The sequence below is a fragment of the Camelus ferus genome, chromosome 6, assembly GCF_009834535.1.
Source record: "Camelus ferus isolate YT-003-E chromosome 6, BCGSAC_Cfer_1.0, whole genome shotgun sequence".
Taxonomy (NCBI): Eukaryota; Metazoa; Chordata; class Mammalia; order Artiodactyla; family Camelidae; genus Camelus; species Camelus ferus.
The window spans coordinates 3,658,191-3,683,332 of NC_045701.1; the positions used below are offsets into that span (position 1 = coordinate 3,658,191).

A 25,142-nucleotide genomic window follows, 5' to 3' on the forward strand; every position below is an offset into this window, starting at 1 on the left:
GCCCAGCCGGGCCGGGCCGCGGGAACGCTGCCCGCTCGGCGCTCGGCGCGGGGCCCGGGACGCGGACGCCGACGCGGCCGGGTCCGCGAGCGCCAGGGAGCCCGGCACGCTGCTCCGGGCCCTTCGACCGAGGACCCGTGTGCCTCACCGCAGCGTCGCCATGTCCTCAGTGTTCGGGAAACCCCGTGCGGGCGGCGGGCCGCAGAGCGCGCCCCTCGAGGTCAACTTGGCCATCCTGGGACGCCGCGGGGCGGGCAAGTCCGGTGAGTGGGGCGCGGGCGGCAGGGATGGGAGAGACGGGGACTGGCGGGAGGAACCGGGCGCTACGGGCTCGCGGGCAGGCTCTTCCACTGGCTTCGGGAGCTTTCTGCGCCCAGGTGGGTTGGGTGAGTCACCATGATTTTCTTTGCCTCAGTTTCTCTGTGCTTGGCTCTCTCTCTCTGCTTTGTTCTGAGCTCCTCCATCTCTCAGCTGTCTTCTATTCCTTGTCTGCCTTTCCCTCTGTGTCTCCCCAGTGGGTCTGTGACCTCTGCTTCTGTGACCCACGGTCTGTCTTCCGCTAGTCTCCCCCTTGCCGTTTACCACTCTCCATCTCCTCTTCCCAGGCCAGCCGTCAGCCCTGGTGACTGGCACAAAAGGGACCTGTTAGGCACTGATCCCCAGCCCCGGGCCCCTCTCAGCTTAGTCGCTTGCTGCTCCTTGATTTAGGCCGAAGTGAAGGAGCCTGTGGCCCATGAAGGGAGGTGGTAAAAGTCACTGGCTTTTGGGATTTCCCAGGGAGAGGCCACTACCAACTCCTCGTCCCAGTTCCCTTGGATTCTGGAACAGAGTGCAAATTCTTATCAAATGTATTTGTTTCAACCCAACCCCTGTCTTGACTTTCTGGAAACACGCTGGACTGTGGTCCCAGGTGCCTGGGACTTGTCCTTGATGAACCAAGATCTTGGACTTCTACTGAGACCATTTCTGTCAACACTGAACTCTGCCTTCACCATTCTTGGCATCTCTCACCCAGCTGGAGCCCAGGGGGTTGAGGTAGGGGTGTCACCATAGGCAGAGACCCAGAAAAAGGGTTCTGCATTCTCCCCGCCACTCACAGTCCCAGGCAGCTGAAGGTGAGAGGACAGAGGGGGCACCTCCACTGGCTGTTTTCCAGTTACAGCCATTAGTGAATGGCCATCACTCAGTTAACTATGGATTTCCTTCACCAGAGTGTTCTTTGAGACTTGCAGGGGGCCAAGTCTCCACTTTGAAGCCAGCTCCCTGGCCCAGAGAGAGGACTCTGAATCATGCTTTCCTACAGAAAAGATTTGCCCTTTTCCCTTTGAAAATTAGATTATTATCTGTAGCTCTGTCACTGGTACAGTTTAGCCAGTGACTACACGAATGAAAGAATTTAAATTTTAAAATATGTATTCCCTGGGCATTAGTTTACAGACTGACATTGTTATGAATCCTGGGAAAGAATTTTAAGGATTTTCTTTAAAATATTGCATTACTTTTTAAGAGTTCAATATAATAGTGGGCTGGCACTTGGCTTTATGTGGCTAAATTCTGAACAAAATCAGAGTCCTGTTAATGCATTCCACCTGGAGAAGGCTTCATTTTAGAGTTTTTTATTCTGTGAGACCCCCATGGTGAGTGCAGAGGCCTTAAAGCCAAGACTTGAGGACTGAGGACTAGAGTATGTTTACTTGGGACTCAGGGGTTCACACCCCTCCCAGAGATTACCCACTGATCAATTCAGCTCTTACTCTCTGTTTTGTAGCCAAAATGGGAATAAATGCCCCCACAGTTCAGAGTCTTTGTGTCTTGTCCAGGGTGGGGGATGTCTCTCTCCAATTTGAGTCTCACCAGGCTGACCCTAAAGTAACTGGTTGCATGAGTCCAGACCCCTTGGTTTGGGTCTTCACAAACACCGCATAGGCTTACCTCTCATTTCTTTTCTTGTCTCCCTTTCCCCCAACAAAATCCCAGGATTCAACTGGGAAGGACATGGTTCCCCATATTTCTGGTTTCCTCTAAGCCTCTCAAATCAAATTCTCAGCTCCCCAGCCACATTCCACCAGAGAGCAGAAGCTGGTGTCAGCCAGGGGTCACAGAGGCTAGATAAGTCCTCCCTAAAACGAGAGGGGCAGCCTCCAGGGCCCGCAGCCAGATACGATGGGGAGGCTGAGCTGACGTCTTTCTGCTTCTTGCAGCCCTGACCGTGAAGTTTCTGACCAGGAGGTTTATCAGCGAATATGACCCCAACTTGGGTAAGGACCCACTCCTCCCCACTCCTCCTCCTGTGCCCTACTTGGGTCTTCCCAGCACACACACCTATGCCGCTGCGATGGGACCAGGCCTGACGAGGACCGCACATCTCAGGGCAGAGGGGAGGAGCCAGCAGGATGACTCAGCCCATGGGGCAGAAAGTTCCGGAAATATACCCTTCCACAGTGCACCCCAGACAACCGGGAAGTTGGCCCAATTAAGAGAACCTAGAAAAGCCAGTGTGTGCTAAAATATGAGTTATAATGAGACTAAAAAAAAAAAAAATCAAACATCATAGAACAACCACATCCATTAAGTGTTATTCTTTAATGTAGTCACTCAATGTACTTTTTCAGAAAAGCTGGAAGACATTTGGGAAATTCCCTAGTGATACTGGCTTCTAAACCAGTTTTATAACCACACAAGAAAACTAGTCTTGTTTTGTAGCTATATCATGGTATATTGGGGGAAAAAGGATGCTCTGGTGTCAGTCAGAGCTGAGTTTGAATCCTGGCTCAGCCACTTATGGGCTGTGCCTCTTTGAAGGAGTCACCTAACCTTTCTGAGCTTCTGCTTCCTCATCTGTAAAATGGGACTAAAAATACCTATCTCAGGGAGTTACTGTGAAGATTAAAGAAATAACACATGTGAAAGTTCTAGCCTAGTACTCGACCCCCAGGAGACGTTCGGTATATATTCACTCCTTTTTTCTTCCTCCTCACATGGCTTCCCATCTGTGGTGGCTGAAATTCCCCCAGGTTAATCAGATCAATTTCTTAAAACTATTTTTAGCAGCAGGACATTTTCCTCAGTACCCTCCTACATGGAACCCCAGTATCTGAAATAAATCAGAGCAGAATTTTATTAATATAAACGTAACTTAAAGCTCACATTTATAACATCTGTTTCTTGCCAGCCTTCCACTGAGAAAACTCGGGTGTCTGGATGCTCTTTGCTTTCTGAAAATGGGGATTTTAGTCTTAGGTTATTTTCTCCATTCATAAGACTTGAACAGAGCATAGGTGGGACTCCCCCACCCCCAAGGGCCCTCTGAGGAAACCCAGGGCTCCGGGAGGACCCTCGGGGGTCCTACAGATTGAAACCTCTGCAGTGCATCACTACTGCAGCAGGTCTCTGTTGGAATGCCCCAATGACACCTGGAGGAAAGAGGGCCTTAGTCCCACTGGTGCCCATCAGCCCCAGTAGAGGGGCTGGAATGTTGAATCCCAGTGTCGGAGCAGGAAGGGACATTAGGGCCTTTTAGCCCTATGGTTTTTAGAATTTGCTCCTTAGGTAGCAGAATCCCTTCTTCCAAAGAGGTCTTACACATGACCCAGGGTGTCAAACAGCAAAAGCAGCGGGGGTCCCCTGGCTAAGTCAGGAGTGCAGGGCAGGCAACTCACTGGCAGTCCCTAAGGGGTTTGTTCCTCAAAGCTTAACTTGACCATCTGTGTTTTGACATCACCCCTCAGCTACAGTGGAGGAAGTAGGCCCAAGGACCTTTCTGGGCCAAGGTCACCCAGCAGGTCTTAGGGGAGCCCATTTGATTAGCAGAGGTCAGTGCCCATGGGAGTGGGACACAGGATGCGATCGTGTGCTGGCCCCGGGGGAAGTGTCGACAGAGGCCAGAACATGAAATCAGAGTAGGGACATCGAAGATGGGGAGGGGTGGAGGGGTGGAAGGAAAGGCCCACAGCAGGGATGTCGGGGAAGGGAACGTGGACATTCCCCAGGCTGCTGCTTCACAAGACAGATTCTGCCTACTTCAAATATTGCATGAGGCATACGTATACTAAAAATCATTAGCTGTTTATCTGCAATTCAAATTTAATGTGTCATCCTATATTTTATTTGGCAACCCTCCTCCAGTCTCTCTTCTTCCTGTCCCACAATCCATACCCTTCGTGCAGGGTCCCACCACTGGAGCCCATTACAGTGCTGGTTTGAGCCTCCTGATTGAGCAATTTTGGAGTTCTGAGCTGGTAGGGAATGCGCAGTCAGACTATCTGGCAGGGTGGTGGCAGACCAGCAGCAGTTAGTCACCTTAGCCTTTGGGCTCTCACCCCATCCTGAGAGCTTCTGAGCTGGAGCGATGACCAGACGCTCCCCTCTCAGCCATTCTGGGAGGCCAGTGCTGCTCCTCGGGGGTCCTGCCCACTGTCTAATTCCGGCCACTATCCCATGGCTGGTTTCAGTAACAGCAGGACTCTCGGACAGAGCCTTTCCTTCTGTGGAGAAGTGAGTGAGCATCCAAGGAAGAGTTAGCCATCAGGAGATGGAAAACAACCCTCTCCCCTCTTCAAAAGGTCTCCCAAGAGCTAGAGCTCAAAGGGAGCCTCTTGAGGGTGGAAACCTGTGTGGTTCCTTCTCATTTCTAGCTCGGAGTGCAGTGCTAGGCACAACGTAGATGCTCTTAAACATGGGATTGCATTTTGGTTTTAGGATTACCCTTTAAAGAAGCACTCCTATTATTGCCATTTTACAGGTAAAGAAACTGAGGCAGAGAGGGCTCAGTGACTTGCCTAAGATCATGGAGAAACGCGAGTACAAAAGAAGATGAGACGCCACTCCAGTTGCCCTCCACTAAGGGTAGCCTTATGCTGTACAGAGCCTGGAGTCAGACGTCTGCGTGACACTGGGCTCTCTGAGCCTCAGTTTCCCCATCTGGAAGATGGGACTGATAGACTGTGCTCTGTCTCTGTATGAGTTGTGTTATGGATTGGGACTGTTAGAGCTGGTAGGAGCCGAGAGATTCAGTGCCTGTGAAAGGGCTTTGCCTGTGCAGAGCGCCCCAGGAGGGGTGGGGGTCTCCAGGAGAACCCGCTCCTCTCACAGAGGGGCTGGAGGCACCTCACATAGTTTGCCCAGGGCAGAATGACAGCTTCTCATCTCTCTTGTCCCGCCAGGATAAGGGCGCCATTTCTGAGGCATCATCCTACACGCACTCCTACCAGAGCTCCTTTGGTGACATTTTAAAAATTAATACTGCAAATAAGAGAAAAATACTTTGGGGAAAGGATCTTCTCTCGGCATTAAAGTCTTCAGAATGTTATTTGGAACTAGGAGTGATGAAGCCCACATTTATTAAAGGACTCCAGAATGCCCCGAGGGCAGGGACTTTGTGATGGGGAGGCAGGCCATTATTATGACTTGGAAAGGTGCCCTCCCCACCAAGACACCTCACTTACAAAGGGGGAGGAAGCTGAGTAAGAGAATCTCATGATCTCTGAGGGGATCCCAACGTAGAGACAGCCCAGCCTAGAACCTAGCCCTGAGTTCCTGTTCCTTCCCATAGGGTGCTGTGTGGCCCAGGACAAGTTCTCTCCAGTCTCTGGGCCTCACCTCCTTGTCATCTCTGTACAGCGAAGCTAACAGCAACCTCAAAAGGCTATTTATTGTGCTATAGGGGACTGCAGGAGACCAAGGCTGGGCTAATATTTTCCCTTGGGCTGATCACAGCACGGTGCCTGTGTGGGTACAGGAGCTGTGGCGTACCTCAAAGGCGTGCACCAGACAACTTTGGCAGGAAGATAAAGAAATATCTGAACAAGATGTAGGCATCCAGGGGCAGCCAGCTCTTCTTGCACCAAATATAGTTAAACATTTAGGGCATATTTTCCATTAGGTTTTTTGGTTTTTTTTTTTTTTTGTCTTTGAATAAGAGTGGCTATTTATCCAAGTCCCCAAAGCAGGCTGGAGACGGGAGCTGTCTGTGATTCCTGCTGGCTGCTAGTGGACCTGGCGTGGGTCCAGGCCTGGCTTGGCTGCCAGTGGCCCTTCAGAGAGAGGTGTTTGTGAACTCTGCTAGGGTTGGGGGATACTCCTCTCACAGTACCAGCAAGGCAGAGAGGGCCCCCATTCTGCCCAGGCCGTTCTTCTTTGGGATCACTTGGGGCCCAGGGACCCCCACCCCCCCTCCAGGGAAAGGTGAGGGCCAAGTGCATTCACACAGGTGGGCTAGTGGCAGAGGGGAAAGTTGGGGTAGGGAGAATGATTGCCTGTGACAGTGAGGTCCTCTTTGCAGGCCTGGCCGCTTAATGCTTCCTCAGGTTTGAAGTCATGAGACCTTTGAGGAAAAAAAAAAAAAGTAAAAACTTACGGAATCCAAATAAGGTCAGTGATTTAGTTCATAGTATGGTACCAATGTCAGTTTCCTGGATTTGATCATCGTACTATGGTTATGTAAGGAGCTAACACTGAGGGGAGCAGAAGGAAGGATACACGGGAACTCTCTGTACTATTTTGCAATTTCTACATGAGTCTAAAATTATCTCAAAAAAATTTTTTTAAATCACCCAGGAACGTGAACCTGCTCTGAAAACTCTGGAGCACTATGTCCCCACTGTCCTTTACCACGCATTTGTGGAGGGCCAGGCCCCACGCCTAGGGGCCCATCCAGTCCTCACGCAGCCCTGTGACATGGTGCCGGGACAAGCATTTAGCACGGTGCCTGGCACGGAATAAAAACTTGTAAACTGTTAGCCAGTGTTATCATATTATCCTCATTTTAAAATGAAGAAACAGCCTCAAAATGCTAAAATGACTTGGCCAAGTCATACAGCTAAAAAGTAGCTGAAGTTGGGTTTGATTCCACATCTCCAACCTAAAACTTCACACTACACCAGATTCCTCTGCTCTTATTTTTTTTTTTTAAAGCATATGTTTTGCTTTTTTGTTTGTTTGATGGTGGGAAAGTGATTAGGTTTATTTATTTATTTCTATTTGGAGGAGTTACTAAGGATTGAACCCAGGACCTTGTGCATGCTAAGCATGCGCTCTACCGCTTGAGCTATACCCTCCCCGTTCTTTTGCTCTTATTTTGACAAGGTAATTATTTGTAAAAACTTTCTTGAGACATCTGAACAGGGTCTGACCCCTCTCCCTTAGTCACGTTGTATGCTGCTTCTTTCCTGTCCCTTCTCCCACTGGGGGCAGGAGGATTGTCCTGATTGTCCCTGGGGGCTTCTGGTGGGCCAGGTAGTGGTTGGAGGAGAAGAGGGTGGAGAACCTTGGGGTTCAGGAGGGAGGAGCCATCAGTATCTCTTCTGCTCACTGGGCCTGCGATCCACACACTCCATCCATCCTGCAGGCCTGGTGGGTGGACCCAGAACACAGTCCCGTCCCCTGCAGCGTGTTCTGTGAGTCACCTCTGACGTCCTGAGCCCTGACAAGTGAAGTAGCATGTCCTTGGTGGGAGGTTCTGCCCATGTCCTCCATGTGGGGGAGAGCCAAGGCCTTTCCAGTGGTCCTGGCTCAGCCAACCCCAGAGCAAGTCCCTCAGGGGTACACAGGGGTCCAGCACAGAGAGAAGCAGGGACTCAGACCCAGCCCACCATCGGTTGGCCTGCCCTTCCACCGACCATGCTGATTGTGTGTTGCAGAGGACACCTACAGCTCAGAGGAGACCGTGGACCACCAGCCTATCCACCTGAGGGTCATGGACACTGCGGACCTGGTAACATTTCCCCCATTACCCATGAAGAGCTGAGAGTCAGTTTAGCCTCTTGAGAAATCCTGCTCCCAGAGTGGTGGTGGCCGCAGGGAGAGGGTCTCAGATGGCAATTTGTAAACCTTTTAAGCTCCAATTTGCAATGTGACCCTGATTGAGGCACTGACCTTTCTGGGCCTGAATCTGTTCATTTGCCAAATGAGAAGGGATAGGACAAGGCCTGGGGGTGCCTGGGGAGACCTGATGATTGCTGGCGTCAGCTCTGCGGTGTTGTGCTCTGGAGCTCGATGCCTGCATACACATGGAGACAGGTGCACAAACATGTGTTTACAGAGAGGCTCCCCAGGCCCAAGTGCTCCCGCCGGTGCATATATCTCCCTGTGGCCAAGGCTGGATGCCAGTTATTCTTGGAATCCAAAGGGGCTCCATGAAGCTGACCCCAAACCAGCGGTGCTCAGGCACAGCCAGGTCTCTGTGGGGGCCATGCCAGAGTCTTGGCTCTGTGCCCCAGAGGCCAAGGTCTCCAAGTCTCTGGCTGGGTGGTGGGAGTGAGGCTCAGAGACAATGTCTGCTTTCACACCAAGCCAAATCCACAGTCAAGTGCCCCTTTGAAAAGGGCCCTGCCGGGGAACAATATACAAAGACCCGGGGAGCAGGGAGGTGAGATGAGACTGCTCAGGTGAAGGCCTTTCCCTCGACCTCCTCTGCCCCTGACTGAGGCTGCCCTCCTTTGCCCCAGGACACGCCCAGGAACTGCGAGCGCTACCTGAACTGGGCCCATGCCTTCCTGGTGGTGTACAGCGTCGACAGCCGCCAGAGCTTCGAGGGCAGCAGCAGCTACTTGGAGCTGCTCGCCCTGCACGCGAAGGAGACACAGCGCGGCTACCCTGCTCTGCTGCTGGGCAACAAGCTGGACATGGCCCAGTACAGGTGAGCGCGGCGCTCCGTCCCACATCTGGGGCTCGCCTTCCTCGCTCGTAAAGGCCAGTGTTTTCAGGGATTGTCCAGCTGCTAAGAAGAGTAATCCCCTCGAATGTAGGGGAAAGGGGATGTGATGTAAGGGAACAGGGAGCAAGTTTTCCAGGCAGCCAAGGACAGGAAGGGAAAGGCATCTGGGCTGCACAGAGGCTGGACCCCAAAGTCAAAAGAGAGGTCACTCCTTCCACCCTCCTTAGGCTCTGAGATCTCTCAGCCCCACCCTTTCTTGCTTGAGACTGTATGGCCTTCCATTTCCACTCCCCACAGCTGGCTGGTCATTCAGTGCCCAATTCCAGTTCCGGGGAGAGAGGCTGTCATTGGCTGCTTGGGTCAGGTGTCTGCTCTGTTCCAAGCGGCTCTTTCCTCATCCAAGTGAGGTCCCAGGCTCACTCCCACAGCTGGCTGTGCTGAGGGCAGGTTCTCTTACAAAGAGTTGGACTTGAATCAGAGGTCACAGACTGGGCCAGAGGGCAGGTGACCACTGAATACTGCAGCCGTATTTTGCTTGGCTGGCACAGTGTTCTTAAAAGACCTGGAGTTGGAATGCTTTGAGGCGGGGTGTGTGTTCTCCAGCTAACCACAGACCTCGCACTCCCCATGGCTTGCCTCCACCCTCCCCACACATTCAAGTTGTCCAGCTGGCCCCTGAGGGGTTTGGGACTGTGATGCCTCCACCTGATGAGTGATCCCACTGGCCGTCTTAACACTGACGTCCTTTCTGTGTGGCCAGTCCACCTACGAGGTAGGCCACCTTCCACCAGCCTTCCTCCCATCCCTCCCTGCTCAAGGCGGGTCACTCTTGCTTCCCCAGGCCCCAGAGGCTCATTGACCTGTGTTAGCAAGAAGGGGACCCTTGGTATAGGACAGGTCGGATGGGCATTGGGAAAACGGGGCTCATGGTAGGGGCCTTCAAGGCGGGCAGGCCCTCAGACCAAGACAAATTCCATCTCGGGGAATGAGGCAAGTGTGATCTTAAAGCCAAAAGGCAGTCTGTGAGGTTTCACAGAGACGCTAGAAGCTACAAGAGGGATCGGAAGACTGGATTGTGAATAAACCAGTTTTAAATATGAGGAAAAAACTAGGCCACTGTTTTGGTTCCGGTATTTGCCAAAGGGATTGTCTGAAAATGGTTTGGGAGCAAAGAGCAAAGCAGCATCAGTTCCCTAAGAGCAAGTCCTTACAGTTTATCCCCATTTCCTTCCTTGATCAAGTCCCAAGGTTAGTAGATCAGGGTTTGATGGGCACACAGTGAATCTAACTTTTAGCTGAGCGTTGGTCAGTGTCTCCCATGACTGTCTTGTAGCTAAAGGGTAAAATGTGGGTTAGAGTAGAGGTTCCCAAACCTGACAGAATTTTCACTAGGCTGCAACAGAATAAGAAAAGGGATACTGTTACCTGCCTGTGTTGCCCATTCACTCATGCATGCACATACGGGGTCCTCATTTCTGAAAGCTCATTATTCACACCCCACAGTGACAAAGTATTCTTCGGAAAGGAGTTTCTCAGGAGCTGACAGTCAGGGCGGCAGCCCTGGGTGGGGACTGGCTTAGATGCTCTGCCCTTTTTTGTCCCAGTCACTCTCTGTCTCTGATACTCCCCTGGACAGCTGGCCCGCTCCCAGCCTTTGCTCCTGCCAAATTAACCTTGGCTCAGAAACCTTTTCCCGCCAGTACCCCCCCTGTGTCCCTTCTCATGTCACCACCGGCTGTGCCATTGTCCTCCGGTGGAGCCACTCAGCAGTGGGGCTGAGCCACTGCAACCGTGGCCTCCAGACCTCAGTGACCCCCCTGTCTCTTGCCTCCTCTGGACATCTGACCTACCCAAGGGCCAGTCGTGTTTTACTCCTCACCCTGAGTCCCATGGCTTTCAGGACCTTTCCACTTACGATTACTCCATCCCACCATCACTGGAGGCGGTACAGGACGGAGCTGGGAAGAGGTGCGGCTCCCTCTCTCATGTTGTCACCCCTGCTCCCTCCCGCCGCTCCCCTGAGCAGGCAGACAGAACTCCCCACGAGCCCTGATTGCTCTGCCGACCCGCAGGGCCCTGAGTCACCTCGGCCCACAGGCCTCTGTAGACACTGGTCTCATATCCTCTGACAAAACTGCTGCCTTTCTCCAGAGCTGATCCCACAGGCCAGAGCTGAGTGTGGCTCATTTCCTGACCCAGGGACCCATGTTGGAGTACAGGAGACACGGGGCTGCAAATGGCCATCTTCTCTGGCCACAGGCAGGGTCTAGCCAGGGACTTCGGGCCAGTTTCTCCCTTCCCCTCAGCCTCGTTGTGAAATTCTGCCTTTGGCGACATCAGCCACCACTTACTGAGCGGGGACTATGCTAGGCACTTGACACAAATTGTCTTTCTTAACCTTCTTAACAACCCTGAGTGGCAGCTGTCATTATCCCATTTTACTGATGAGAAAACTGAGCCTCAGAGAGATGAAGATGGCTCCAGGTCACAGAGCTAGTAAGTGGGGAGTGGGATGTAGGCCCAGGCTTGCCTGACTTGGATGCATGCTCCTGACCCCACCTCATCCTGCTTCCCCGCCAGGCAGGTCACCCAGGCAGAGGGCGCAGCCTTGGCGGGCAGGTTCGGGTGCCTGTTTTTCGAGGTCTCCGCCTGCCTGGACTTCGAGCACGTGCAGCGTGTCTTCCACGAGGCAGTACGGGAGGCACGGCGGCAGCTGGAGAAGAACTCCCTGGCCCGACCCCTCTTCATCTCTGAGGAGAGGGCCCTGCATCACCAGGCCCCGCTCACAGCCCGGCATGGGCTGGCCAGCTGCACCTTCAACGCACTGTCTACCGCCAGCCTGAAGGAGATGCCCACCGTGGCCCAGGCCAAGCTGGTCACTGTCAAGTCATCCCGGGCCCAGAGCAAGCGCAAGGCACCCACGCTGACCCTGCTGAAGGGCTTCAAGATCTTCTGAGGGCCCCTGCTCAGGATCCCAGGCTCAGCACTGGGCAGTCCCCAGGGCAGGGGCTGGCTTCTCACCACCGGCTTTCCTTCTGATGGATCAGCAGCCCTCGCCCCCTGGTGGACAGCTGACCCCTCCACCAGCACCAGGCAGTGTCCCTGTCACCCAGTTCACTCTACAGGCAATAGGGACAGGCAGGAATGCTGCTCCTTTTCCCTCCAGGCCTTGGTTTCCATAGTAACTACTGCATCCCTCACCCTGATGGGAAACAGCCACTGTGACAACCCAGGGACCTGGGGTCAGCCTGAAATGGAAGGAAACTGCAGTGTCGTCATGGCGCCGTCACCTCTTCCTGCTCCAGCTGCAACCAGGCCCGATGTGGCCCCTAGCGGACAGCTCTGCGTGGACAGCTCCAGGAAGCCTGAGAACATCCAGCAGGAGGGACAGTCTCGAGGTCCCAGCACCTCCTGGTGGGCTGGAAGGGCAGGGCGGCTGCAGGTTTTGGAGGGCCAGAGTCTGGCCTTGTCACTGTCTTCTGATCTCACAGAGGCCCTAGCAACAAAGCCTGTAGTTTATCCAAGTAAAACCTACTTGAAATAATCCTACGGGACAGCCTGGGAGAAGCAGAGGTGTCCCAGGAAGGGCTGTTGCCTCTCAATGAGGGTAGAAGGTGGGAGCTGTGGGTAGGCCAGTGTAGGGAGCCTCCAGTGTGTTTTTACCAGGAAGCAAGGCCCCCATATTTTCCCACCTAAAATCATGGGCTCTGTCCACAGACCCTGAGGACCAGCCTTCTCAAGTTTAATGATCAAAGCTGCAGAACAAAGTCATTCTCTGCAGTGACATTCACCCAGGACTCCAGGGAGCCCACAGCTGTATCAGACGTCCCGTGGGCACTCACAGGGAGAAACACAGTGTACTGTTTGTACTCTGGTCCGGTGGGACCTTTAGCAATGGGTCTGCATGTCCAGAGTCTACTTTTGTAAGATAGAACCTAAAGCATTTTGGGTCCATAGAGCAAATTTTTGCATAAATTATCTGGGGTTGCCACCACAGCTGTAAGCCACAACACTGTGGTTCAGACACAGGATCAGGACACTCCCACTCCTCTGGGATCCCATGGTTCGTGGGAGAAGGGTCTTAGAGGCAGAGAGTTTCATAATTCTCTAGCTCTGTTTACCACAGGACCCCTGGTCCAAAGGAAGTCTTTCATGGACCCTCAGCAGATAAGCAGGTAAAGGAGAGGGCTGGGGAGGGGAAGGAGGGGAAGGGGGTTCTGAGCCCAGAATCCTGCCCGTTTCCCCCTGAGCCCTTCCAGGAGCTTGGATAGAAAACCAACAGCTCCAGCCCAGGCTTCAGCCACATTCTATAGATGGAGAAGCCGAGGTCAGAGGGAGGCTGCGAACCCCTCAAGACCACTCAAGGAGTCCCGGCCAGGCTTCCTGACCCACAGGCCAGCTCTGGATTTCATGCTTTTGCTCCCAGCCGCTTATGTGTGGACCACCGCCATGTGAACAAACTATGCAATTCCAACTGCCCACATCCAGAAGCGTTTTAATAAAAAGGGGGTTATTTTGGTTCATTTTTTTCATAACAGAATTTTAGTTTGATTGCAGGTCACTCCACCTGCTAACAACTCGGGGACCCTGCCCTGCACCCTCACTAGCTCTCAGATTCTCGTGGGTCTGGAGGAAAGGCCAGAGGCACATCACTGTTTTTTAACTCCATTTCCACCTGGGCCAAATTTTGCTTTTCTGAGAGCAAAGTCTCTCTTAGGGTGGTCAGGTTGCTGTCTTCTTTGGTTCCATCCTCGGCTAAGTATAGGGCTTCTGGAGTTTGTTTTTCCTGTGGCAGCTTCTTTTGATTTCTGGGAGGAGAGAAAACATTGTAGAATGTGAGTTCCCCGAGCTAGGGTACCGAGTGGTTGGGGGCAGGACTGGGTCTCCCGAGTGGGTTAGCGAGTTTAAGGGGGAAGCCCAGCACGCGGTTCTGGGAAATGCTGGAGGAGAAAGCTGAGAGGGTTTGATGATTTCTGGCAGAGAAACGTACTTGTCCGTGCATCGTCCCACCACATCCTCATTTTCACCTGTGAGCTCAACTACTATTGCTCCCCTTACAGGTGAGGTAATATGACTCAAAGAGGCCAAAGAAACACATGCCTGGGACGTGCGTTTAAGCTCCTGACTCTGAGTCCTGTGTTCTTTTCACCAAACCACATTTTCTCATCCTACTTAATGCAGGTCCTTGTTACTCCACACCCCATCCCCAGACGAACTACCACAAGAAATTCCTAACTAATCTTCCTGCCTCTAGATGCTCGCTTCTCCCAGCCTACACGCACCAGTCATGATTCTAAAGTCCCTGTGTGCACACATCACTCCCCAGCTCAGTGGCTCCCCACTGCCCACTTCCTTAACCTGGCATTCAAGATCCAGTCTTCCTCCCAATAACTCTCCTAATTGTCCTCCCTCTGTGGTGGTTTTACTTAAGGTATTCACCCCTAGACTTCCTGGCCACAGTGGAAGGACCCCGCTGTGGTGAGAGCGGACCACCCAGACAATCTGCTTGGGCCATGGTGGGAGCAGCTCAGTGTCTGCTGCTCCCGAGGACACCCACCTTGTCTCTGAGGTGACAATGAGGGCATGCTTCCTGACAGGGTGAGAGAGGCAAGGTCACCTTCTTAGAGGCTGTACTTCCTCAGGGTCCTTCTATATCCTGCATCCAGACCGATCTTGCTAAAACACAGACCTTTCATGTCCCTGTGCAAAGCTCTTCTCTGGTTCCTCAAAGCCCACGAACTAGAACCTGAACACCTTAGGACTGCCCCCAGGGCCGGCACGCTGGGCCCTGCTGCCTCCTGTCCTCAGTCTTCCCCTGCTTTCCTCACACGCCACGCCACAGCCCCACGGGCCCCCCTCCTCTGTCTCTAGCTTGGTGTCCCCTGTTCTGGAAGGCTTCCTCAGCCCCCCGCCTTTTTTTTTGCCCCACAGACCCCAGATCCCACCTCTGCCCCCACAACACTCTATATGTCCCACAATCACATTTCTGTCACTCTAAACTACAATCATCTCCCCACCAACTCCATCAGGCTGGGGCTGAATTTATCTTGTCCAGGCCTGTGGCACCCACTCTTGGCATGGAGCTTGGTCCCGAGCAGGTGCTCAGCTCATTTTGTGGGATGAATGACAAATAGGCACTCGGTGATTTCTTTTTGACTTTATAGCTGAACTGTGAGGAGGATTCATGGACCATATAAAATATAGCATAGAAGGAAGAGCATGGAGGTTAGGCCAACCCTTCCATGGATCCTTAGTGACCTTATTCTGTACAGCGGGAATAAGCAACCTGTGTCTGCCCCACCTTACAGGGAGAATGTGGAGAATGTGATGGTGCCTTTAAAATTCTAAAACGTGATACGGATCTCAGGGTGGGAGTCTCATGGTTGCTGTGTGAAAGTTAACTGCTGTAATGACTGGTGGGGATATAGTAGTTATTGAATGAATGAATGAATGAATGAATGATGGGAAGGAGTGAACCAAGCATTTATTGAATAACTTCTAGAACCAGACACTGTGCTAGTTGCTTGGGGAAACAAAGTTGAGTCAAATGTGGACCCCGCCCTCAAGGAACTCTCAAAAGTTAACCCTAGAATCATCTAGAGAGTTTAACAAAATGCCAGTAGTCCCACCCCAGACCCTTTGTGTCCGAGTCTCCAAGGTGAGGCACAATATTCTGTGTATTTAATATTCCTCCTCAGATGATTTTGCTGTGCATCCGGAGTTAAGGAGTATTGTTGTCATAAAGATGTCAAAATTACCCCAAGGAGCCCTGGCTGATCTTGTATTTGGCCTTGGAGCAGGGCAAAGCTTTCCCCTTTAACAACACCCCTAACTCTGCAAAGCCCCCACTGAGCACGCCTCACAATCCTAGCAGGAGGGAATCCATTATTATTGCCTTTTGTGGAAGGAGAAGCTGGCTTGGAGGTACTGGGTTTCTTGCCCAGCTAGTGAGTGAAAGAACTGGAATCTGAACCCAGGCCTTTGTGACCCCAGAGCCAGAGATCCTGACTTCTGGGACACACCAGCCCCTGCCCTGCCTGCTTGCTGGCCAGGGTCAGGGAGTGGTCATCGGGGACAGTTGTGAGTTTTTCAGCAGCTTTGGGTTCTCAAAGGACCCTGAAGGCTGCATTTTGCTGTCCCAAAGGGTGGACAGCCAAGGCCCCTAGATGACCCCTCTCTAGATTTCCTTTGGGAGGGCAGGGCCCCCACCCTCCAGAGACCACCCCCAGACCAGCTCCTCACCTGTTTGCCTGGATGCTCCTTCCCAAGAGGACCATGCTTATCACGACCACCACGGCCACCAGGGCAAACATGGAGCTATTCCAAGGAGTTGCTGGGGAGGGACACACATGACAGACCCTTGAGGAGGGGCTGGATGCCCCTCAGGCCCACTAACAGACCAGCTCACAGCATCAACTTTCCCCCGCTGTGGGCCAGGTGTGGTAGAGAGACTAACTAAGCTGAAATGAGCCCTTTGCCAGGCGCAGAAACCCTAAGTCCGGTGTAGGGGAGGAGGGGATAAGATCTCTGCTCTGAAGAAGTTCTCATCTACCTGGGGAGACAGCACTGCAGCTGGATAATAATAGTGGAGAAAGGAGGCATATGGATGAAGATAAATGTCACAACCTTCAGAGTTTTGCTAGGGGCTGGCCAAGTGCAGTACCAAGGAAGAAGGGAGGGAGGGATGGAAGAAGGGAGGAAGGAAGGACCCAGCTTCAGAGCTTTTGCGTTTGCTGTTCCCTCTACTAGAAATGTTCTTCCCCCACATAATCTGCATGGCTAATTCCTTCAGCTCCTACAAGTCTGTTCAGACATCCTTCTCAGTGAGTCCTTCCTTGGCCACATTACATCCTGTTGCTGCACATTTCCTATTCCCTTTCTTTGCTTAATTTTTCTTCTTGCTCATCCCCAGCACGCTGTGCATTTTAGTCATTTGTTTATCTTCTCTCTCTTTCCCTGGAATGAATGCTCCATGAGGGCAGAGATTTTTGTTTTACTCACTTCTGTAACCCCAGTGCTGAGAACAGTGCCTGGTGCACAGAAGGAATTTAGTAAAAACTGGTGAATGACTGGGTGGATGAGTAACATGAATGACCAGCCCTGAGAAATGGAGGGTGCCATTCAGCCAGACCCCTCTGGGTAGTCAGCCCCCTCAGCCTCAGTCCCTGCCTTGGAGGAAATGTGTGGCCTGCCGCAGAGGAGGGGACCATGACAGGGGGGCTTCAGCCAGATTCCTCTCTTTGTGCCAAGAGCACATCCCACCACCCACCAATCCACCGACCACTTACCATCTTCTACCCGAAAAAACCAAAGCATTTCTTCCAGCAGCTCCTGAGACACCTCGGTGACAAGTGGGGCCCCGGTAACCTCCTCACTGTAGTTCATGCCCCTGCTCCTGGTTGGGGTATGTTTCTGACAACCAAGACTTTTGCTCCCAGCTGCCCTCCTGGCCTCCTATGTCCTGGCCCTTTGCAAAGCCCTGAAGACCCCTGGAAACAAAACAGAGAGCATGACAAGGTATGCCACCCCAGTTGATCCTCCCCTCCCTGCCCAAACCCAGCTCTCCTCGGGTCCAAAGTTGACTGAAACAGCAGGAACTTCCAGAGCTGGAGAGCTGGAGAAACAGAGACCAAAGAAGTGGAAGTCACTCAAATCTTTATTAAAACTCTTCAGGTCTGGGGAGGAGCACTGACCCAGGAGGGAAGAGGACTGAGCCCCTGACAGGCTTTGGGGCCCTTGCTGGGGACATGTCCTGTTGTCGCCCAGCGTCCTGGTCTAGCTTCCTCAGCCCTACAGCACTCCTGCACCCGGGTTCCTTAGCATAGATTTTCTCGTGCTGCCCATTCACAGGCGCCTGCCTCCCCACGTGACGAAGGCTGGGCCTGTCACAGGCTCTCTCCTGGAGGTTGACACGGCTGGGGCCCCGAGCTGAGAATCCGGGAAATGCCGGGGAAATGTAGTCGGGGGCTTCTGCTGCTGAGCGCAGAGAGCTCCCTTCTCGCTACCAAACTCATCCACAAGCCTGATTGGTCAGTGCTGCCCTCTGTTCAGTGGTAGTTACCAGATTTGTTTCCTGTCGTTTGCAAAGGAAGAAACTGAACCCATGCTACCTGGATAAATCCCTGCCTTACTTTGAGCCTGTTGCCTTAGCTACAAAATAAACAGTTTAAGCTATTTGTGTTTACTAAACCTCAGTCTCAAAACAGTCACAGATTTTGGCATATTTTTCTACTACCTATACCAGTAATACCTAATGGAAATTTTTCTAGTAGCCACATTTTTAAAAAAGCAAAATTAATTTTGACATTTTAAAATCCAATATGTCAAAAATATTATTTCAATGTGTAATCAATATAACAACGATTTAGATATTTTTCTTTGTACTAAGTCTTTGAAATTGCGTGTAAATGTGACACTTAATTGCATATCTCTGATGAGATTGATCCAAAGAAAGAGAGAAGAGGCAATAAAATATAGAACCAAAATAAGACCAGAGATTATAAAATACAGAAGCGTCTTTTGAACTATATGCAATTAAGCTTCACAACCTAGATAAAATGGATAAATTTGTAGAGAAATATAAAATACCAAAATTACACAAAGAAGAAACAAGAAACTTGGAGACTGATAAGTCATAATAAAGAAATTGAAAAATGGTCTAAGACTTCCTGTCCAAAAATCAAGCCCAGGACTAGCTGGCTTTAATCATGAATTCTAATAAATTTTCAATAAACAGTTAATTCCAAAAATAAAAAGCACAAGTTTTACTGCTCATTTAACAATGGTTTCAAAACTAGATGAGGACCATACAAGAAGAGTAAATGATTGGCTCATTCTTTTGTGAAAGTAGATGCAAAAATCCTAAATAAAGTCTTAGTAAACCAAATTCAACAATTTATTAAGAAAATCATTATCAGTAAGTGGAAGGAAAGTTTGACATTAGAAACTGTATCAATTCACCACATTAATAGGCTAAAAGGGAGAAACCATATGATTGATATATATATGATAAACACTTAGTAAACCTGGAGTAGAAAGAAATGTCTTCAACTTGGTAAAGGCAATAGATAAAAATCCTCCAGCAAACATTATGTTTAATGGAGAAACGTTAAATGTACTCCCTTAAAGATAAATGGCAGCAATTTGCTGGTTGAATTTGGACCATTACAGTTTAACATAGTCCTGGAGGTCCTAGCAAGTGGGACAAGGAAAGAAAAAGGAGTGTGAGACTTGATAGGAAAGAGCTAAAACTCACAGTTTTCAGAGGACAAGATCATCTACCTAGAAAAATAAACAGTTGAAATAATAGATGCATTCACTGAAGTTACTGTCTACAAGCTCAGTTCTCATATTAGTGAAACTGGAAAATTAAATAAAAATAAGATATCATTTACAGTAACATCAAAGCCATAAAGCGTCTAGGTTAGTTTACCCAAGAATACAAAAGATCTCTATGGAGGAAACTTTTTAACTCTAGGATAAAATAATAATAATAATAATAATAATAATAATAATAATATAATAATATATTAATAATAAATGATCTGAATAAATGGAGAGATTCATGTTTTTAGATAGGATAAACTTACAAAGATGTCACTTATCCCCAAAATAATCTGTAATTTCAATGCAATTTCCATCAAAATTCCAATTGGATTGTTTTGAGGAACCTTGATACACTTATTCTAACATTTATATAGACGAAGTAAGTGTCCAGAAAAAGACTAAGAGGAGAGACTGGCCCCACCAGATGGTGAGACATAGTAATAAAAATGTGGTTTTGACACAAGACCAGATCCCTATACCAAGGCGTCAGAATAGAAATTTCGTAGAGACCTATGTTGACACAGGACCTTGATACACGATAAAGGTAGCTCTGCTCACCAGTAGGAAAAGGAGGAATTGTTTAGCAGGTGGTGTCAGAAAAACCAGAGAAAAGGAAGACTGGATGCACATCCAACAAACAAGACATACAAAAATGGACCCCAAGATTAAAGGCCTAAATGTAAGAGGAAAAAATATAAAGTTAATAGAAGTGGGGCAAGACTTCTTCAAACCAGAAAAGCTCAACTCATTGCATAACAACAGAAAACTGATAGATTTGATTATATCAAAATAGGATGATCTGTTTGATGAAGGATACCATCAGTACAGTAACAAACACATTTCCGATTGGGACGAGACACTTGCTGATGCTTAAAACCAAGAAGAGATTGATGTCTACAATATACAAAGAATTGTTGCAAATTAATAAGAAAAAGACTGGAATCCTAATAAATAGATCAAGGATATAAACAGGCAGTTTACAAAACAGGAAACCCAAAAGGCCAGCTAAGCATATGGAAAAAATGCTCAAACTCTTTGGAAATCAGAAGAATGAAAATTAAAACAAAAATGAAACACCACTTGACATCCATGAGATTGGCATAGTTGGGAAGGTGGGTAATGCCGAGTGTCGGCGGGGCTCCCGCACCAGAAAGTGTAGACCAGGGCAGCCACTGAGAAAGCAGGTTAGTCACAGTCAGTGTGCACATGACTCAGCAGCTCTGCTCCTGGAGTATTTTCTATCCCAAAGAAAGCATCCCCAGGGTCATAAGGAGGCATGGCATACCATTTATGAAAATCCAGGAATACATGCACAGAAAATAACAACACATGTTTTACAAAAACACATTTTAAAAAAGACAGACTCAACACAGAAAAATAATTATCTCTGGGGATGAAGAAAAAGGAAACAGAAATGGAGACAAAAGTAACTAAAGACATAAAACAGGAGAAGGGTTTTGAACAGTCCAATTGTGAAAATCTGTCATAGGGTCCCAGAAGACAGCAAGGCAAAGAGAGAACAAGGGAGGCCCGAGGCTGTCTCAAGTCCCCTGCTCTGACTCTGCCTTCCAACCCCAAACAGCCTTTGGAGGCTCAGCCAGGAACATCCAAAAACAACCGGACAGCAAACATCCAAACAGAAAAACAGGGTACTAAGGAAAAGATTGACATCAGCATTTTCTTCATCTCTAAGTGCTCTGAGAAGACTGAAGAAACATCTACAGATTTTGAAGGAAAATAGTTTGAGACAAATATAATAGTGAGCTAGGTTTTTCATATACAAATGATCTTTCATGTGTCAAGACAGAGATGGAAGTCAGGGAGAAAGAAAGGCTTTTTTTTAGACTTTCAAGGACTCAGATACCTACTACCTTACTCAGTTAGGAATATATACAAACATATACTGAAAAGGGGACAAAGTTACACAGATTGCAAATTGATGTGATCTTGCATTCCAGCTCCAATCCAAAGCACTTGCTAAGAAGGGTTGTGACTTTCTGTCCAATCTCAGATGCAAGAGTGACTGGATTAATTGGCCGTAAGCCCCTGTTGCGTATGCAGACCCTCCCATACCCACAGAGAAGAGTGTGGAGGTCAAGATACCAAATACCAGCTCCCTCTGAGTAAGTGGGATGGGGTCTAGACCTATGGGACATTCACTCTGAACACTTCTGTATTGTATACATTTCTTGTGAGCGTGTAATATTGTCATGAAAACAATACGTGTAATTACATTTTTTAAATGTATGTATTGTGTATGTATATTCTAAATATATATTTTGTATATTTGTACGTATTTCTAAATATATGTATATATTATCCGAAGAAAATGAAAATACTAATTCGAAAAGATACATGCACCCCAGTGTTCATAGCAGCATTATTTACAATTGCCAAGATATGGAAGAAACCTAAGCATTCATCAACAGATGAATGGATAAGGAAGATGTGGTGTGTGTGTATATATACTGTGTATGTATGTGTATAGGTACATACAGTGGAATACTACTCAGCCATAAAAAGAATGAACCTTTGCCAGTTTACAACAACATGGATGAACTTGGTATTAGGCTAAGTGAAATAAGACAAAGGAAGACAAATACTGCATGATATCACTTATATGTGGAACCTAAAAAATAAACTAGCAAAGATAGCAAAGAAGAAATAGACTCACAGATATAAAGAACAAACTGGTGGTTACCAGTGGGGAGAGGAAAGGGGGGAGGGGCAAGATAGGGTAGAGGATTAGGAGGTACAAACTACTATGTATAAAATAAATAAGCGACAAGGATATATTGTGCAGCACAGGGAGACACAGGCAAGAGTTTATAATGACTATAAATGGAGTATAACTTAAAAATTGAGAAGCACTATGTTGTACACCTGAAACGTGATACTGTAAATCAACTATACCTCAATAAAAAAAAGTATGTATATATTATATTTATACCTTTCAAGCCAGCAGTTTCAGTTTTGGGTGTTTAATTAGTGGAACTAATCAAGATATCAGTTCTCAGTTTAATACAGGACAACCCCAGTCAAAATCCCAGCAAGTTATTTTATGGGTATCAACAAACAGAATTTAAAGTTCATACAAAGAGGCAAAAGACCGAGAATCGTCAACACAATGTTGAAGAAGACCAGAGTCAGAGGACTGATGCTACCTGACTTCAAGACTCACTATAAAGCAATAGTAATCAAGACAGTGAGGCATTAGAACTAATCAGATACATGTACAAATTTGCATGAGTGTACAATTTGTACAAATTTGTGAGCTGATGTCCACAGCTGAATGTGTTTGAAAACATGGATAACATTGTTATAATAAACATATACCAACAAATAAAATAACAAGGTGGATACAAATCCAGAATGGAGAGTCAGCCCTCCCTGACTGTGTTAGAGGCCACAGACACGAAGGGCACGTTTCCCTCAGACCACTCATCCAGTTTCCTTCTAGAGTGAGCATAGGATTAATAGCCCAGCTTTTAAGAAATTATTAACTAAACTTCATGATTTATTTGCATTTCATTTTTCCGTTAATGTCCTTTTTCCTGCTCCAGGTACCCATCCAGGATACCGTGTTGCATTTAGTTGTCATGTCTCCTCAGGCCCCTCTGAGAGATTCCTGAATTTTAAACAGGACTTAACCATCTGCCATTGGACCGTGATTCCGACCCAAAGCCCCGGACCACCCATCCCTGAGGGAGGTTGAAGACACTCACCCTGGGTCCTGGGTTCCTGGGACTTGCCTGATCTGCTGTTGGGAGCAGCACTGGTTTCTCTCTTCCTCCTCCTCTCAGGGGAGCACCGGATGGTCTTTGCACCTGAGTTGTCCGCACAGCTGTCGCCTGGGAGGCAGTGCTACAGAGCCCGTGGCAGCCGGGCCCATCCGGTAGCTCTGCGTTTAGCACACGCCCAGGTCCGGAGACTTCTCTGTCATTCAGGGGTGACTGACCTCTTGAATGAATGGCCTCACATGGCAAACAGGCTCCATCTGACTTTCGCAATCGGAAAGAACCAGGAGCCAATGCCTTCCTTCTTGTGTGCTGGCCTCAGGTAGGAAGAAAGCATCCAATCGTTCTCGCCGGCCCAGAGAACAGGCTGGTGAGGGCCCTCGGCCTGGGGGCCCCATCCCCGCAGGGGGATGCGTGGCGTGCCCGCTCAGGCCTCTAGTTCCTGGCGTTATCAATGTTTAACCACGGAGCAGGGAGCCAGGTCTGGCCTTTTACAGCCTCACTGTGCTTTGTCACAGTGAAGGTCATGGCCTCATTTGAATTCCTTACAAGAAGCTATAAAATAAGACCTTTGGAGGGCCAGGGGTAGGGAAGGCAAAGCACTTGAGGCTGTGTGAGTGACCCAGAGAGGAAGCAGGCCAAGTTGAACAGCCTTGAGCGGGAAGGGCTTGGTGGGCGAGCAGGAGAGGAGTGAGGGAGGCGCTCCCCCTCCACGGGCCAAACCCTTTCAATGCTGATCAGCAGTGGGCTCTGGGCTTTTCCGCCCACGCTCCTTGTATCTCCAGCAACTCTTGGAGTTGACTTGGCAAGGAATGGGTTTCCCATTTCACAAATGAGGAGACAGAGACTGAGTGAAGTCGTGTGACAGGTGAGGCTCCTCTGTGAGTTAACACTGGTTAATGGTCTGGACAGCAGAGACAAGGGGATGCGACAGGGAACCTAGGGCCTGAACGGGACTCCAGCTCCACATCATTTCATGACTCATTCATTCAGTAAATATTACTTGAGCACCTACTGTGTGGACACATAGTAAACAAGACAGGCAAGGACCTCGCTCTCCTAAAGCTCAGACTCTTGGGGACCGACAGGCAACAAAAAAAAGTAAGTCAAACATAAATAAGATAATTTCAGCTCGTGACAATTTTTGTGAATAGTTTAAACAAGAAAATGATACAGAAATAGATAGGGTGGGGAGGGGGCTATGGTTACTATATTACTTTACTAAAAAAAAAAAAAAGAATGATGAAGAATTAACCATGCAAAGACCTGGGGTGGCAGGTGCAAAAGGCACTGAAGAAATAATGAGCTTAATGAGTTGGACAAAAAAGGGCAATGTAGCTGAAGGATAGTGATGAGGGGAAGTGGCATGGAATAAAGGTGGAGGTAGAAACAGATCGTGCGGTAAAACAGGATAAAGAGTATGGATGTAGGGGAAGCCACTGGTGGTGACATGATCTGCCTGACATTTATCTATGATCACTTGGCCTGCTGGGTGGAGAATGGTTTGTAGGGGAGCAGGAGAGGAGACAGGAGACATTGGGAGGCTATTACATTCATCCCAGCAGGAGACAGTAGTGGTTTGGAGCAGGATCATGACAGCAGAGCCAGTGAGAAGTGGTCAGAGTCAGGATGCATTTCGGAGAGGAAGGCAGTGATAGACTTCAAGAGAAAGGAACTCAACTCTAACTTTCTTAAGCACAAAAGGAATTCAAGAATTGATTGGCTCATCTAACTGGGAAGAGCAGAGAGGGGCTGACCTTAGGGGTAGCTGGAACCAGGAGCCTGAAAATCCTTTGCTCTTTCTCTCTCTGGGTCTCTTCCTGCTTCTCTCTGGGTATCAGGCTCAACCCCACAGGCTGGTCATCTCCAGGTAGCTGCACCAGGCTGCAGAAAATCCGGGCTAACACCCTGACAGCTGGAGGGGAGGGAGTCCTCAGTTAGCTCCAGTTGGACAGTTCCTGGGAAAGGACTCTGACTCTCTTAGCCTGGGTCACATACCCACCTTTTGGATCAGTTGTTACGGGGTGAAGGGTGAAGTACCGTGGATGCCAGCTCGAATCTCTTGCCCATCGAATAGCCAAGAGAAAAAGGCTATGAGCTGGCTAGTCATGCCCATATATGTCCCTGAAGTGACCCCCTGACCACAGTCCGCCCTGTCTGTCTTGGGGGAGTGTCACTGGGCTTTTAAAGGGAATTGAGTCCCCTTCAAGGGAAGCCTGCCCCACTCCAGGCTTTCCACTCTTCTGCCTGTTTCTCTTTTCTTCCTCTTATTCTAGTTCCCTCTTCTATAGCTTATGATTCCATGCCCGCTGTGTGCCAGGATGATCCCAGTGGTGGACAGTCGCAGGCACTGTCCCTGGCTTCATGGAGACTGCAGTCTAGTGGGGAGTCACGCACGTGGTCACACCAGGGATCGTGTCGTTGTG

General features: G+C 49.3%; 2 protein-coding genes across 3 annotated transcripts; one reads left to right on the forward strand and one right to left on the reverse strand.

Moving 5' to 3' along the window:
• Positions 1-13,176, forward strand: RASL12 (RAS like family 12). The gene is made up of 5 exons (XM_006184009.3): positions 1-263; positions 2,202-2,258; positions 7,638-7,711; positions 8,445-8,635; positions 11,234-13,176. Exons 1-5 carry the CDS (start codon positions 161-163, stop codon positions 11,607-11,609), a joined length of 801 nt encoding a protein of 266 aa, XP_006184071.1. The 5' UTR covers positions 1-160; the 3' UTR covers positions 11,610-13,176.
• On the reverse strand, positions 13,129-24,571 carry SLC51B (solute carrier family 51 subunit beta). 2 transcript variants are annotated; one of them, XM_032480946.1, is made up of 4 exons: positions 22,732-24,571; positions 16,942-17,142; positions 15,896-15,986; positions 13,129-13,461 (listed from the first exon to the last, which is right to left on the reverse strand). In XM_032480946.1, exons 2-4 carry the CDS (start codon positions 17,036-17,038, stop codon positions 13,257-13,259), a joined length of 393 nt encoding a protein of 130 aa, XP_032336837.1. In that variant the 5' UTR covers positions 17,039-17,142; positions 22,732-24,571; the 3' UTR covers positions 13,129-13,256. The 2 variants fall into 2 exon arrangements, with proteins under 2 accessions (XP_032336837.1, XP_006184070.1); XM_006184008.3 differs by having other exon boundaries at positions 22,705-24,570.
• Between the last annotated feature and the right edge of the window lie 571 nt (positions 24,572-25,142).